The following is a 15,960-nucleotide window of genomic DNA, read 5'->3' as shown; positions in this document are numbered from 1 at the left end:
TATACCTGTAAAACGTACGTAGCATTTGCTTCGGCACAGGTGTTGTGCTGAAAATCTCCCCTCTGCCAGAATCCCCCCCTTCGCGTTCTTCATTGCTGCGACTTGATTGCTAGTTGTCGTTTCTGCTCTCCACTCCTTTGTCAGTTTAGCGTACATTTCACTGATCTTAGTAGCAGAAAGCATTTTTGTCTGAAGTTTTCGGTTTGGCTATTTGTTTCAAGTGTATGTTGCGGTTCTAGCTTGTATGGCGCCCTGGGCGAACCCCCCTTCAGCGCCCGCCCCGCCCACACCCGGGAGCGCCCCTTGTTGCCCCCGGCAAGATGCCCCTGGGCGGCTGCTAATGTCGCCTGTACCTAAATCCGCTACTGATTTTTGTATTAGTCTATAAATAAATCTCTTTGCCAAAAATCGTCACATCTCCAATGTCTTATTCAACTAGTATTTTTGAAAGTGTAAGGATAATAATTCATAGTTGTTCTGAAATGTTTATTGCTTGCCAACATTTTACTCCCTCCTCTATGTTTAATATAACACACATACATTCATTATTAATTTTGGTTGCCTATCCTGACGTGAAGTTTGTTCTATAGAAAGTATTTGACTCTGATGTGTGTCACAGAAAGTATTTGACTCGAGCCACAAAATTCAAAGGGGGGGGGGGGGGGGGGGGGGATTCTGGCAGGGGGATTTTCGGCACAACACCGGTACCTAACTTACTTGATGTTAGCTAGCACACAGTAAAAACTGGAGAGTGTTTTTTCTGGAGTTAAAATTATTTTCCTCTCAAGTAGTGAAATTAAATAATTTTAGAGTGTAATTATTACCAGTGGCTGCTGGAGTGGGAGCAAAAATACAGATTCAATTATATTGGAGTAAAACAGCATGACCATGCCCACTAATGTTGGTTAAATTTGGATTTTTCCGCCATTGTCAAGTGTCTGGTGAATGGAAAGAGTGGACAGATCGAGAGCGTGGATCTGCCGAACATCAGAAGTCATTCACAGAACCACAGAATTACTTCATTTCTATACTTAATTAGAATTCCAGGTAAGTTCACTGTTATTGGTTAACTTTGTGTGCAAATTAAAAGTGTTGAGCAACATTACAGCTAGCTAGCATTGTAGAGTAGGCTTACTGTTACTGCACGATTTGCATAGTCAGATGCAAATGTGAGCATCTAGCAAGAGCTAATTAGCTAGCTAGCTTCAGTAACTTTAAGTTATACCACTTTTAGTGGTTTATGGACAGTATGTACACCCGGTGGATCGGTGCATCACCTGTTTTACATTTTCAACAGAGCGGTATTGGCTATTATCAGTAGCTAGCGGACTTTACTGACTACTGCCAGCGCAACATGTGTTTTACTCTGAAAAGCGAGCTGTTAGCAGCAGTTGGTCTGTGCTACGTGTGTTTCACTCAAGTTTAGAGCTATAAGACAGTTTTTAGCGGCAGTTCGGTCGGTGCAACACGTGCACTCAGTGATGACAAATTAGCAACTCAGTCGCTATATTTAGCGAGTATTCAGACCCCTCTAATGACACATTTTCAAAACAATCGACTAGCAACAAATCTAGCGACTTTTTCTGTTGTTATTGGAGACTAACATGAAAGCACATATCGTTCTTACTCTTCTCAACGAGCAGCGGGTGCTGCCGTGAGCCCCGTCCCAAAGCACTCACATGCGGCCCAGTCCTCGCGCAGCAGTCCCCCCCAGCTGCAGTCAGAGCAGGAGATGTTCCGCCCTCCGCGTCCAGACTGCAAATGAATCACGCATGCGGGAAGCCGCCGCTGGCTCATATAAATGTAAAATGTCCTTTGTCTAAAATAAATTACTGCATTTGACTCACACAGCCTCAGTCACTTACTCACCTTGTCCACTGTGTGTGTGCCTATCTGTGACATAAGCTAAACATCTAGCTGGCTAGCTCATCATGTCTCAGTCTAAACTGTACACTCAAAAATACAGAAAGGAGTGGTAATCAAACCCTGAATTCAAAGGCTGGTTGAAGCCGTTTATTGGAGATGATACACGGGCATACTGCCTGTATTGTAAGGCTGATTTCTACGCCAAACTTAGCGATGTAAAAAAACACATGACAACTCAAAAACATACTCAAAAGGCAAAGCCTTATAACAGTTCCACCCAAAACAAGCTGCCATTTATGGTTAAAAAAAATTGACTCTGCAAAAAAGGCTGAGGCCACCATCGCTGAACACTGTTCCATGCTGGCATGTGATCACATTGGAGAAGCATGTAGAGCTGCTTTCTCTGACTCCACTGCTGCTACCCACTTAAAAATGCACAGGACAAAGTTCACAGAAATGATTAATGGTGTTCTAGCACCATACTTTCTGAAAAAGTTGGTCGCAGATGTGGGTGACCAGCGTTTCAGCCTCCTCCTCGATGTGTGTTTCTAAGTACCTGGGGGTTGTGATAAGGTACTTTGACACCAAGCAGACAATTGTATCAACATTTCTGGGGCTTGTTGAGTTGGAGGGAGGAGATGCCAAATCTATAGCCCGTGCTGTTGTGGCTTTCCTCGAAGTGTCGTCTTAAAAAAGAGAAACTCCTGGGGATAGGGACTGACGGGGATTAACAATGGGGTCCATAAAGTGCTGAAGGAGGAGTATGGCCTCAAATATCTGGTTCTTATTCGCTGTGTGTGCCACTCTCTGCAGCTTGCTGTAAATCATGCTTCCAATGACACCATCCCCCGTAGTGTGGAGTACTTGGTACGAGAGACTTACAACTGGGTTTCGTGCAGTCTGAGCCAGGGAATCTTCTTTGCTTTCTGTTGCTTATCTGTTTCAAATCTTTGGCTAACCTCATTGGCTAGTTGCATTTGTTGCGCTTTTGGTTGCAGAGACTGATTGGTCAAATTGCAAATTACGCCACCAACGGGATTCTTATCTGTTAATCATGTCCCGCCTCCCCCAAAATCCACAGAGAAATTCTGTGCAGTTAGTTCTCCATCATTCCGAGTACTTGTGAGAAACATAGTTGTAAAGGTCACGTTAGATATATATTTCATTGCGTATTTCGGAACACAATTGTGAATTAAGGTGAGTTTCAATTGTTGATTTTGTTGTCATCACGGATTTCAGCAAACGTTTGGGTATTTAGATGAATTAATGTGAGTTTCAATCGTGGTCTTAAAGGTAAGGTTAGCTATATTTCATGGCAGGTTTCAGAACACAGTTGTGTATTTAGGTGAATTAATGTGAGTTTCAGTCATCGATTTTCTTGAAAAGGAGTCCTGTCGCTAGCTAATAATGTGTAATAAAGGGTGATAATAATTGATAGTTAACGTTATATATTTAGATATTCAGCCAATGTAGTTCACGTGCAGTGTTAACCTCTATGGGCTAGGTGGGACGCTTGCGTCCCACTTACTCAACAGCCAGTGTAATCCCGTGGCGCGTTATTCAAATTCCTCAAAAATGCAAAAACTTCAATTTTTCAAACATATGACTATTTTACACCATTTTAAAGACAAGACTCTCGTTAATCTAACCACACTGTCCGATTTCAAAAAGGCTTTTCAACGAAAGCAAAACATTAGATTATGTCAGCAGAGTACCCAGCCAGAAATAATCAGACACCCATTTTTCAAGCTAGCATATAATGTCACATAAACCAAAACCACAGCTAAATGTAGCACTAACCTTTGATGATCTTCATCAGATGACAACCCTAGGACATTATGTTATACAATACATGCATGTTTTGTTCAATCAAGTTCATATTTATATCAAAAACCAGCTTTTTACATTAGCATGTGACTAGCATGTGACTAGCATTCCCACCGAACACTGCCGGTGAATTTACTAAATTACTCACGATAAATGTTCACAAAAAGCATAACAATTATTTTAAGAATTATATATACAGAACTCCTCTATGCACTCGATATGTCCGATTTTAAAATAGCTTTTCGGTGAAAGCACATTTTGCAATATTCTCAGTAGATAGCCCGGCATCACAGGGCTAGCTATTTAGACACCCAGCAAGTTTAGCACTCACCAAAGTCAGATTTACTATAAGAAAAATGTTATTACCTTTGCTGTCTTCGTCAGAATGCACTCCCAGGACTTCTACTTCAATAACAAATGTTGGTTTGGTTCAAAATAATCCATAGTTATATCCAAACAGCGGCGTTTTGTTCGTGCGTTCAAGACACTATCCGAAAGGGTAAATAAGGGTGACGAGCATGGCGCAATTCGTGACAAAAAATGTCTAAATATTCCATTACCGTACTTCGAAGCATGTCAACCGCTGTTTAAAATCAATTTTTATGCCATTTTTCTCATAAAAAAGCGATAATATTCCGACCGGGAATCTGCGTTTAGGTAAACAGACGAAAGAAAATAAAGCATTCGGTCGACTCGGGCATGCGCCTAAGCCCATAGTACTCTGATCGGCCACTTGCCAAACGTGATAAAGTGTTTCAGCCAGAGGCTGCCTCGATATCGTTCAGCTTTTTCCTGGGCTCTGAGAGCCTATGGGAGCCGTAGGAAGTGTCACGTTATTGCAAAGATCCTCGGTCTTCAATAAAAAGAGCCAAGATGAAACACAACTTGTCAGACAGGCCACTTCCTGCATGGAATCTTCTCAGGTTTTGGCCTGCCATATGAGTTCTGTTATACTCACAGACACCATTCAAACAGTTTTAGAAACTTTAGGGTGTTTTCTATCCAAAGCCAATAATTATATGCATATTCTAGTTACTGGGCAGGAGTAGTAACCAGATTAAATCGGGTACGTTTTTTATCCGGCCGTGTCAATACTGCCCCCTAGCCCTAACAGGTTAACTTAGTGTACTACAACGCACACTTGCCAGCTAGCTAACGTTATATTTAGAATGAAATTTACATTTAACGCTGTATGGGGCAGCTAGCAAACATTATATGTAGAATCAAATTGACATTTAATGCTGTATGGGCTCTACTGTAAACAGGGTAGCAATGTGGTCCACTGTGTATTGCTGTCAACAAATAACAACGTATGTGTGTGAATAACCTCTCTTATAACCACTCTTCAAAGCCCCATTGAATAACCTCTCTTCAAAGCCCCATTGAAATGTTAATTAGCTCTTTGATCTGAATGTCTGACCTTTGATCTCTTATCAGGAACTGCCCAAACAAAGCAAAGTGTTTCAAAGTCACCCTCTCCCCAAGCCCCTCCTTCCTTGATCAACGTGTTTCTAGAACCCCCATCCACACACTTCTCACCCTCTTCTCCTCCTTCCTCTTTTTTAACCCAATTGTCTCTGTGTATTAGGCTGTCCTGTGACCTGAAGGTGGTCAGGCTGATGAGGGAGAGGACACTGGGGAACAGTGTGACCAGGCTGTACAACCAGCTGAGGGAGCAGCACAGCCTGACCTGGATGAGTCGGACCCTGGACTACCTGTCCGTCTGTGACCACTTTGTGGTCCCAGGTGCCGCACCACTGAGGGTAACACCTCCTCCTCCCTTTTTGGATGTGCCCTCAGCCCAGTGGCTGCTGACTGTCCACGGCTACGACGTTCTTTTCCAGCTAGAGGACTTTAAGGCCAGAGTCACCTCCACCTTTGGGTCCATCCTGAAGATGGATTCAACCAAGAAGGTGATTTAAGATGTTTTGACCAGAAATAATACGAGTTAGTAAGAGACAATCAAATGAATAATCATTTATTATGACTTATTTTATGACTTAATAAATGTATTGTGAAACTTTGTGTCCACTCACTGACATGACTGTGTGTTTGTCTGTCTTGTCTTGTCTGTGTTTGTTTGACTCCCCTCAGGTGACCAAGAAACTAGCTGGGAAGGCACACGGGACAGCAGCGTGGGCCACAAACGTGGGTAATGAGTACGGCCAGGTGCTCATTACGGTCCTCACAGACAGCGAAGGAGAGGGCCTGCTCGACATGGCAGCTGGCCTCCAGCAGCGCTACGGTAGAGCTGGAGTGGCACCTCCCAAGCTGCTGTATGTCAACCGGGACTGCTGCGCCCTGATGGGAAAGGGGAAGACGGCAGCCATGTTCAGCCAGTGGGCTGAACTCATCGTCCGGCTTGATGTGTGGCACTTCATCCGTCGCTTTGCTCGGGGAGTGACCACAGAGATCCATCCTCTCTATGCTCTCTTTATGCAGCGGCTCTCCTCCTGCATGTTGGTGTGGTGTGCAGATGATGTGGAGCGCCTGCGGGAGGCCAAGCGAGGTGAGCTCAAGGAGAGCCACATCACGGGGCTCAGCGACGCACAACTGATGAAGAGGATCAGCCTGAAGGAGATGGCTCGGCACTGTCGTCGCCGCACGCGCGGGGCGGAGGAGACCGAGCGTCTCATCGGGGAGCTCCTGGACACCTTCATGGATGCCACAGACACCATAGGCATCCGGCTCCTGGACCGTGACCGAATGCAGGCCATCTGGCAGACCCAGAGACACCACCTGGTCTGCATTCAGGACCCCCCTGATGTCAGCATCTACACCAACAAGAGCAAGGACGTGACCAAGGGAGGGGTCATCCTGCCTGTGTTGCGCTGCTCACGTGGGTCCACCTCCCTGGAATCTTTCCACCTCCACCTCAACCGCTTCATTCCTGGTATGTTAAATGTTAAACTGGGTCATGTTGTTACGTCATGTTGTGTTGTGTGTTAACAACTGTGTGCATGTGAAGAGTTCTTATTTCTTGTTGTTGTCATTTATAGGAACAAGTGCGTGTGCCGAGCACTTTCAGGCCTACCTCCTTGAAGGGTTGGTTAGGTGGAATGAGGACCGTGCCGAAGCGGGCTGCAGTCTGGTGAAGGATCATACAAGGCCTGCAAAGTACACTGGTATGTATTTCTAAATTATACAATTATATACACACACACTAAAACATGTGCAGTGTATGTACTACTCTCTTTTTTTGTTGTCTCTCTGTTTAAGGGGAACTCATTGGGGTCGACTACCTCTTCTCCCAGACCCATGGTGACCAGAGGCTGGAGTCCAACCTCGGTAAGGACCCGGATGTCCCAGACGGGACACCTGATGTATTTGAGGGAGGAGAGGGAGAGGAGGAGGACCTGAGCGAGCTTGAGGAGGAGGAGGATGACCCCACCATGTCCTTGCCCGCCCTCGATGACAGTCTCCCAGCAGTACCTCCACTCAGGAAGGCCACTCCACCGCTCACTAAGCCCACTCAACCCAACTCATCCCAGGTACCTGTCGTCACACCCCCTGATGACACTATGGAGGTGGACACTACACCAGCTGCCAGTCAGGACCTGGAGGATGACGTAAGTGACTATCCACATCCTAACAGCGCACTCTCAAGTTTCTTTCCATTCATAACAATTAATCTGACTATTAATCCAACCCTTCCCTATGACTCTTCTATTTCCAGGAGTACATAGGACCTGATGGGGTTAGTGGATACCAGCACGTGGTCCTCCTTGCCAAGAGTCTGGTGAGGCTCCTGGAGGGGCCATGGATCTCTAATAGGCAAATAGAGGAGATCATGGCTCTCTGGGGAAATCTCCCGGAAAGAGACAAGGCGGCTGTCTCCTACCCAGAGAGGTTCCGGGACCGAGTCCTGCAGGGGCGCTTTAAAAATTCCAAGAACTCCACCGTGAAGGGGGAAGAGAGTATGAAGCGGTGCGTACTACACATTGTTCTAAACTCACTACACACATAAAGACATGAGTGTATTTCTCATTAACGTGATGTTTCCTTTTGTTAACTTAATCTACCTTCAGCTCCCTGCTTGGCCAAGGCTCTGGACCTGCTCAGTGGCCCAACACCAGCAGGACAGTGGAGGCCATTTTTGTGGAGCTGTGCCACAAGCACCCTGCTGGCAAGACGGTTCTTGGTAACCGGGTCAACAGGTGGGGTGCTATCCTGGGGGACTACAGGAGGATCAGGACCATGGTGCTGGGCAGCCCAAACCTGAATACACACACAAGGCTGCAACTGTTTGAGGTCAACAAGCTGACCTTGACACAGTGGTAAGTTAAAAAAAAATATGTTGGTATATTTTATGTGTAGTTCACTGGTTGACAGTGTTCCTGATAACAATTAACATATTCCATGTTTTTCACACAGGTACAACAAACGGATATCCTCTATGGAGAGAGTGGCCCTGCACCAGACCCAGGACAGCATGACTGCAGAGAGGGAGGAGTCAGGCCCCTTCCACGCTGCAGTAAGGAGCACTTCACCGCTGCCAGGCCCATCAACCAGCAGCACCTACCAGCTGCCAGAGGACAGAACGGGGCAGGCTACACAGCGTGGCAGAGCAGCAACTAGTCAGCCACTGCCACCTCTACCGCCACCCAGTCTGCCTACCGCACCAGTCTCCCAAGAGCTGCCATCGACCTCCACTCCTCTTCCCAATCCTCCTGCTGGACCCAAGGTCTCCAGGACCACCGAATGGAGAAGGAGGAAGAAGCTGGAGTCTGGCATTACAGTCAGAGCGCACAAGCCATACGAAGGCTATAAGTGCTCTAAATGTGGCAAGCCAAAAACTTCTGAATTTGGACACAGTATGTACGGTACTGTGAGATTCTGTGCCGCTACCTCTGGTGGCCAAACTGTTGAGGAGTGGCTGGCACTCATGAGGGCCCAGCATGGTGCTAGCAAAGGCCAGTAAACTCTGACTGACTGACTGGTGTGTAAAGTAGTTTTTGTACATATGTTCTTTTTTTTTTTTTTTTATGACATTGATTGTTTGTACCTTTAGCTCATTTAAAATTCTTAACTTGTTAACAAAGTGTGTGTGTATTATGCTGTGTTGTTTCACGCGTGACATTCCCTGTGAAATAAATAATTGAATACAAGCACTTTTTCTCACTTGGAATTCATTTAGATTTATTGTCATACACTCAATAAACACACTGTTTGCAAAAACAGGCAAGTTCTACTGAGACATTTGAGATGACCAGCAGATACTATAGGTGACAGCAGGGAGTCAATCACCCCCAGCCCCCCAATCGACGCCCACTAATCTGATTGGTTGCTGCACACCTTCACTTGTTGAAGTTTGGGAGAGTCCAGTTTGCAAAGAACTATTACTCAAGATGGATACAGTTTTCAATAGGCCAGGCTATAGAAATATTATCGATGCAGTCTATAACTCTTCAGACCGTAAACAAAGAAGGTAACTTGTTTTACCATTTTTAATATATCTGAATATTTGTTATCCACCCTTTTCAGTGTATCTGCTAATTCTAATTCTCACAGCTACGTAGGCTGGATAAGGCAGCTCAACATCTTGCCTGGGACAAGAATGCGTGCTTTCCAACAATACATATTGAAAAAGGATCGGAGGAGGAAAGCACAAAAGGGCCAACTGGACTTGATAAGAATAAAAAGGCAGCCGAGGGAAAGAGAGGAGAGAGCCCAACGGCATGCTGGGAGATACAAGGACCCACCTCCACACCTGAAATGTAGCCGTCCATGGTGGCCTCCAGTTCGGTTCCCCAAAGGTGAGGTCTTTATTCCATACATTTTGTTCATCTTACAAAAAGAAACTATCCAATACAACTTAACTTAAGTTAAAGTTAATGAAAAGAAAAACAATCAATTACCCAAAAAATGAATGCGTTCGTTCATATAACATGTAACAATCATGTTTAAATATACCAATATATTGTGTGGTCTGTTCATTAAGACACATATGCCCTTTTGTCCTTCTGTAGAGAAGAAACCGATACCAGCTCCAACCGGAAGGTTGTCTCCCCCCCTACACCTGAAATTCAGCCGTCCATGTTGGCCCCCAGTTCTGAACAGACACCCCCCCCCCCAAAGGGGAGTTCTCTTAAATTCACATTTCTGTGTTTGACTATAGCAATTTCCCTTTGTGTAATGTGTTATAATAAGCCACTGCCTGTGTTTCCCTCTGTAGACAAGAAACTGAAGCCAGCTCCATCTAGAATCAACAAGGGGGTCAGGAGGAAAGATAAAAAGGAGGAAATCACAAAAGGCCTCCCCTTGACCAGGTACACAGATTTGAGGAGGAGAATTGCACAGGCTGGTCATGGACCTGTGACGAAGAGGAGGTTTCCTGTTGCTTTCCCCTGCAAGGTATGTGGCAAGCCTAAAAGAAAAGAATTTGCCCACAGCCAGTACAGGGGAGAGCACTTCTGTGAGGCAGCAGGAGGAGGCAAAACTGCTGTGGAGTGGTTGGAGGAGAAGAGAGGGCCTGAGCCTCGGGTGCCAAGGACCACAGGAGGCGAAGGAAGGAGTTGGAGGATCGTCGTAAATAGTTCTGTAATATGTTCTGTAATTTCAGTGAGCAAGCCTTTCTAATCGACCTGGCCCGGGTATCCTGGAAGGATATTGACCTCATCCCGTCAGTAGAGGATGCCTGGTTATTTTTTTTCAATGCCTTCCTCACCATCTTAAATAAGCATGCCCCATTCAAGAAATTTAGAACCAGGAACAGATATAGCCCTTGGTTCTCCCCAGACCTGACTGCCCTTAACCAACAGAAAAACATCCTGTGGGGTTCTGCATTAGCATCGAACAGCCCCCGTGATATGCAACTTTTCAGGGAAGTTAGAAACCAATATACACAGGCAGTTAGAAAAGCCAAGGCTAGCTTTTTCAAGCAGAAATTTGCTTCCTGCAACACAAACTCAAAAAAGTTCTGGGACACTGTAAAGTCCATGGAGAATAAGAACACCTCCTCCCAGCTGCCCACTGCACTGAGGATAAGAAACTCTATCATCTCTGATAAATCCACTATAATTGAGAATTTCAATAAGCATTTTTCTACGGTTGGCCATGCTTTCCACCTGGCTACCCCTACTGCAGTCAACAGCACTGCACCCCCCACAGCTACTCGCCCAAGCCTTCCCCATTTCTCCTTCTCCCAAATCCAGTCAGCTGATGTTCTGAAAGAGCTGCAAAATCTGGACCCCTACAAATCAGCCGGGCTAGACAATCTGGACCCTTTCTTTCAAAAATTATCTGCCGAAATTGTTGCAACCCCTATTACTAGCCTGTTCAACCTCTCCTTCTTGTCGTCTGAGATTCCAAAAGATTGGAAAGCAGCTGCTGTCATCCCCCTCTTCAAAGGAGGGGACACTCTTGACACAAACTGCTACAGACCTATATCTATCCTACCCTGCCTTTCTAAGGTCTTCGAAAGCCAAGTCAACAAACAGATTACCGACCATTTCGAATCCCACCGCACCTTCTCCGCTATGCAATCTGGTTTCAGAGCTGGTCATGGGTGCACCTCAGCCACGCTCAACGATATCGTAACCGCCATCGATAAGAAACAATACTGTGCTGCCGTATTCATTGACCTAGCCAAGGCTTTCAACTCTGTCAATCACCACATCCTCATCGGCAGACTCAATAGCCTTGGTTTCTCAAATGATTGCCTCGCCTGGTTCACCAACTACTTCTCTGATAGAGTTCAATGTGTCAAATCGGATGGCCTGTTGTCCGGGCCTCTGGTAGTCTCTATGGGGGTGCCACAGGGTTAAATTCTTGAGCCAACTGTTTTCTCTGTATACATCAATGATGTCGCTCTTGCTGCTGGTGAGTCTCTGATCCACCTCTACGCAGACGACACCATTCTGTATACTTCTGGCCCTTCTTTGGACACTGTGTTAACAACCCTCCAGACGAGCTTCAATGCCATACAAGTCTCCTTCCGTGGCCTCCAACTGCTCTTAAATACAAGTAAAACTAAATGCATGCTCTTCAACCGATCGCTGCCTACACCTGCCCGCCCGTCCAGCATCACTACTCTGGACGGTTCTGACTTAGAATATGAGGACAACTACAAATACCTAGGTGTCTGGTTAGACTGTAAGCTTTCCTTCCAGACTCACATCAAACATCTCCAATCGAAAGTTAAATCTAGAATTGGCTTCCTATTTCTCAACAAAGCATCCTTCACTCATGCTGCCAAACATACCCTCGTAAAACTGACCATCCTACCGATCCTCGACTTCGGCGATGTCATTTACAAAATAGCCTCCAATACCCTACTCAATAAACTGGATGCAGTCTATCACAGTGCCATCCGTTTTGTAACCAAATCCCCATATCCTCTTACATCTAGACGTTCCGCTAGTGTAACGTGACATCAAAATCCAATGGTAGCGCCCGGCGCGAAATACGAAAAACCTTAAAAATGCTATAATTTCCATTTCTCAAACATATGACTATTTTACACCATTTGAAAGACAAGACTCTCGTTAATCTAAACACATTGTCCGATTTCAAAAAGGCTTTACAGCGAAAGCAAAACATTAGATTATGTTAGGAGAGTACCCAGCCAGAAATACATCACACAGCCATTTTTCAAGCAAGAATATATGTCACAAAAACCAAAACCACAGCTAAATGCATCACTAACCTTTGATGATCTTCATCAGATGACACTCCTAGGACATTATGTTATACAATACATGCATGTTTTGTTCAATCAAGTTCATATTTATATAAAAAAAAACAGCTTTTTCATTAGCATGTGCTGTTCAGAACTAGCAAACCCACCGAAAACTTCCGGTGAATTTACTAAATTACTCTTGATAAACGTTTACAAAATACATAACAATTATTAAAAAAATTATAGATACAGAACTCCTTTATGCAATCGCGGTGTCAGATTTTAAAATAGCTTTTCGGCAAAAGCACATTTTGCAATATTCTGAGTAGATAGCTCGCCATCACGGGCTAGCTAATTTGACACCCACCAAGTTTGGCGTTCACTAAACTCAGAATTACTATAAGACAAATTGGATTACCTTTGCTGTTCTTCGTCAGAATGCACTCCCAGGACTTCTACTTCAACAACAAATGTTGTTCTGGTTCAAAATAATCCATAGTTATGTGCAAATATCCTCCGTTTTGTTCGTGCGTTCAGGTCCCTATCCGAACGGTGACGCGCGGGTGCACATCGTGACATTTAAAAAAAAAAATATTCCATTACCGTACTTAGAAGCATGTCAAACGCTGTTTAAAATCAATTTTTATGCTATTTTTCTCGTAAATTAGCGATAATATTCCAACCGGACGATGTTGTTTTCGTTCAAACAGGTGAAGAAAAACATGGAATCCTGTCGTGCGCGCGCATCTCCAGGCTCTGAGCCACTAGGCTGACCATTCACAAACAGAGCTGCTGAACCTTGCCCAGAGACGGCAGAGATCCCAATCCACTTTCTGGCGCCTTCAGAGAGCCTATGGAAGCCTTAGAAATTGTCACGTTACAGCAGAGATACTGTATTTTCGATAGAGATAACCTAGAAGGACAAGAAATGGTCAGACAGGGCACTTCCTGTATGGAATCTTCTCAGGTTTTGGCCTGCCATATGAGTTCTGTTATACTCACAGACACCATTCAAACAGTTTTAGAGTCTTTTCTATCCACATATACTAATTATATGCATATTCTAGTTTCTGGGCCTGAGTAGTAACCAGATTAAATCGGGTACGTTATTTTCACCCGGTCGTGAAAATAGTGCCCCCTATCCATAAGAAGATATACTACCCACCACTGCGACCTGTGCGCTCTCGTTGGCTGGCCCTCGCTTCATACTCGTTGCCAAACCCACTGGCTCCAGGTCATCTACAAGACCCAGCTAGGTAAAGTCCCCCCTTATCTCCGCTCACTGGTCCCCATAGCAGCACCCACCTGTAGCACGCGCTCCAGCAGGTATATCTCTCTGGTCACCCTCAAAGCCAATTTCTCCTTTGGCCGTCTCTCCTTCCAGTTCTCTGCTGCCAATGACTGGAACGAACTACAAAAATCTCTGAAACTGGAAACACTTATCTCCCTCACTAGCTTTAAGCACCAGCTGTCAGAGCAGCTCACAGATCACTGCACCTGTACATAGCCCATCTATAATTTAGCCCATACAACTACCACTTCCCCAACTGTATTTATTTATTTTGCTCCTTTGCACCCCATTATTTATATTTTGCACTTTCTTCCACTACAAATCTACCATTCCAGTGTTTTACTTGCTATATTGTATTTACTTTGCCACCATGGCCTTTTTTGCCTTTACCTCCCTTATCTCACCTCATTTGCTCACATTGTATATAGACTTATTTTTCTACTGTATTATTGACTGTATGTTTGTTTTACTGCATGTGTAACTCTGTGTTGTTGTATGTGTCGAACTGCTTTGCTTTATCTTGGCCAGGTCGCAATTGTAAATGAGAACTTGTTCTCAACTTGCCTACCTGGTTAAATAAAGGACAAATAAAATGTAAGAAAAATGTTAAGTTAGTTGTGTCAAACGATGTGTAATATGTTTAATAGTTATGTTTAATATGTAAATAGTTAAATTAAGGATTTGTTTTATCTGTTTTCTTGGTTAATAAATAAAGTAGAGCTTGGCTTGAGAGCTTAAAACTATCATGTGTCAAATGGCTCATTAGTTATTCTGTTTTTGAATTTTGGGAAAAGGCCCAGTGTGACAATTTCACATGTTTTCACATGAATATGACTGAATTCATTCAATACCTTGTCATGTTCACATCAAGTACATTTCAGCAATCTTTGGGGGCCCTGTAAAGTCTGTTAAGGTGCTCCCAGGGGCCAACCTACAAGATGGACTGAGACGGGCATTTTTCTCTGTTCCAACTGTTCCAAATACCCATATTATTCTATTAGTCCTCTCCTCCAATCAGATGCTTCAGTTTGTTCCAAATTGGAGAAAGAGAGCAAAAATCCACCAATGAAGGGCCTAGTTTGTTCCAAAAGTTTTTAAGCCAATCATCTTCCAATCATCTTCCTAACGTCACTTAATCACAAAATCTTTTTCTGTCAGCCATTGATGCTACTCGGTGAGTATCTGAGGTAATTTTTCTTAATTTGCAACGAATTTAACGTTGACGACTATAAGTGTGATGAAATATGACAATAACACGTCTAGTCAACCGACTTGTTTGACTACAGGGGCTACCCAAACTGTGTAATTTAATAACTTTCGTAGATCGCTAGCTACTGTAGGCGTACAACATTCAAAGTTTATTTGACCACTGACAATCCTGTAAAACCTTAGCTAACATCTATATCAACTCAAAGTTAGAATTCTATACAATTTAATTGTCTTCTCTTTCGTTTTTTGATGGCATGCGTTTGAAGTGTATGTAGTTGAATGCATTGTATGATATGTGGCAACCTGATGGTCATTGGGGCAAACGTGTCTTTCTATGTAAACTGAATTTAACTGCAAATGAAATAATAATCACCATAACCCCCAAACCCCCCACTGCTGTCCTCCTCCTAGCAGACCTATCAAGCAAACGTAATTTCCTTTATATGTATCTAATACGGTTATGCTGTCACTTGTCACTGCACTCATCAGTCATGATAAGTTTTTTTCTTGCCTACTAAAATGGAAAATCCAAGGTTCCGTTTCACACCCTCACAGGAGTTGGTCCTCAAGGCCACACCCAAGGCAGTAAAAGTGACAGCTGACGGCCCCCCTGCTTTTGGTGCTCAGGGCCCTCTTGTGAGGGCTAAGAAGTGGAAGGAAGTGGAGGCAGAGGCTCGAGCCTGCGTCGTCTCCGAGGGAGGTGACCCCGGTGCAGAGACGGTCATCCTGAGCCGGTGCACGGTTCAGTTCGGCAAGTACTGGGGTCAGACCTTCAAGTGGATGATGGAGAACGACGTGGGCTACATGGTGCACGTTGTGACGTTGCATCAGAAGGAGAGGGAGCGAGAGCGCAGCGTTTCCCAGCATCCCCTGATGGCCAACAAGGACGCCTTGACTCGCTACTCGTGCGCCTATCCGGCGTTCGTCGAGATGGTCAGGTTCAACCGGGCGCACGAGGAAGCTAAAGTCCTGTCCTCCCAGCCAGGTGAGTTTGTTTAATTCTCCTCATTTTATGTAAGATGTAACTCTGTTGCTCTGACAGTTAATTGCTTCCCGTGCTGATTTCAGGCCAGGAGGGCAAGGCCCTTGTTGGATATGTCAGGAGCATGAGGACGCAGACACCCCGTTATCCTGGGAGTGCGATGGC

General features: G+C 44.7%; 1 protein-coding gene across 1 annotated transcript; it reads left to right on the top strand.

The window, feature by feature from the left end:
• The first annotated feature begins 5,256 nt into the window (after positions 1-5,256).
• LOC106564315 (uncharacterized) lies at positions 5,257-8,757 on the top strand. Its single transcript, XM_082958644.1, has 7 exons — positions 5,257-5,606; positions 5,788-6,586; positions 6,693-6,818; positions 6,913-7,262; positions 7,370-7,620; positions 7,722-7,970; positions 8,068-8,757. The coding sequence occupies exons 1-7, from the start codon at positions 5,313-5,315 to the stop codon at positions 8,612-8,614; spliced, it is 2,616 nt and encodes an 871-aa protein (XP_082814770.1). The 5' UTR covers positions 5,257-5,312; the 3' UTR covers positions 8,615-8,757.
• The last annotated feature ends 7,203 nt before the right edge of the window (positions 8,758-15,960 follow it).

This window comes from Salmo salar, chromosome 12 (assembly GCF_965601325.2).
Source record: "Salmo salar chromosome 12, fSalSal1, whole genome shotgun sequence".
NCBI lineage: Eukaryota > Metazoa > Chordata > Actinopteri > Salmoniformes > Salmonidae > Salmo > Salmo salar.
This window is presented reverse-complemented; position numbering and strand designations above follow the sequence as displayed.

Coding starts and splice junctions, on each gene's coding strand:
- LOC106564315 (XM_082958644.1), top strand. CDS start 5,313: ATGAGGGAGAGGACACTGGGGAACAGTGTGACCAGGCTGTACAACCAG. Junction 5,607..5,787: donor AGATGGATTCAACCAAGAAG/GTGATTTAAGAT, acceptor GACTCCCCTCAG/GTGACCAAGAAACTAGCTGG. Junction 7,971..8,067: donor AAGCTGACCTTGACACAGTG/GTAAGTTAAAAA, acceptor TTTTTCACACAG/GTACAACAAACGGATATCCT.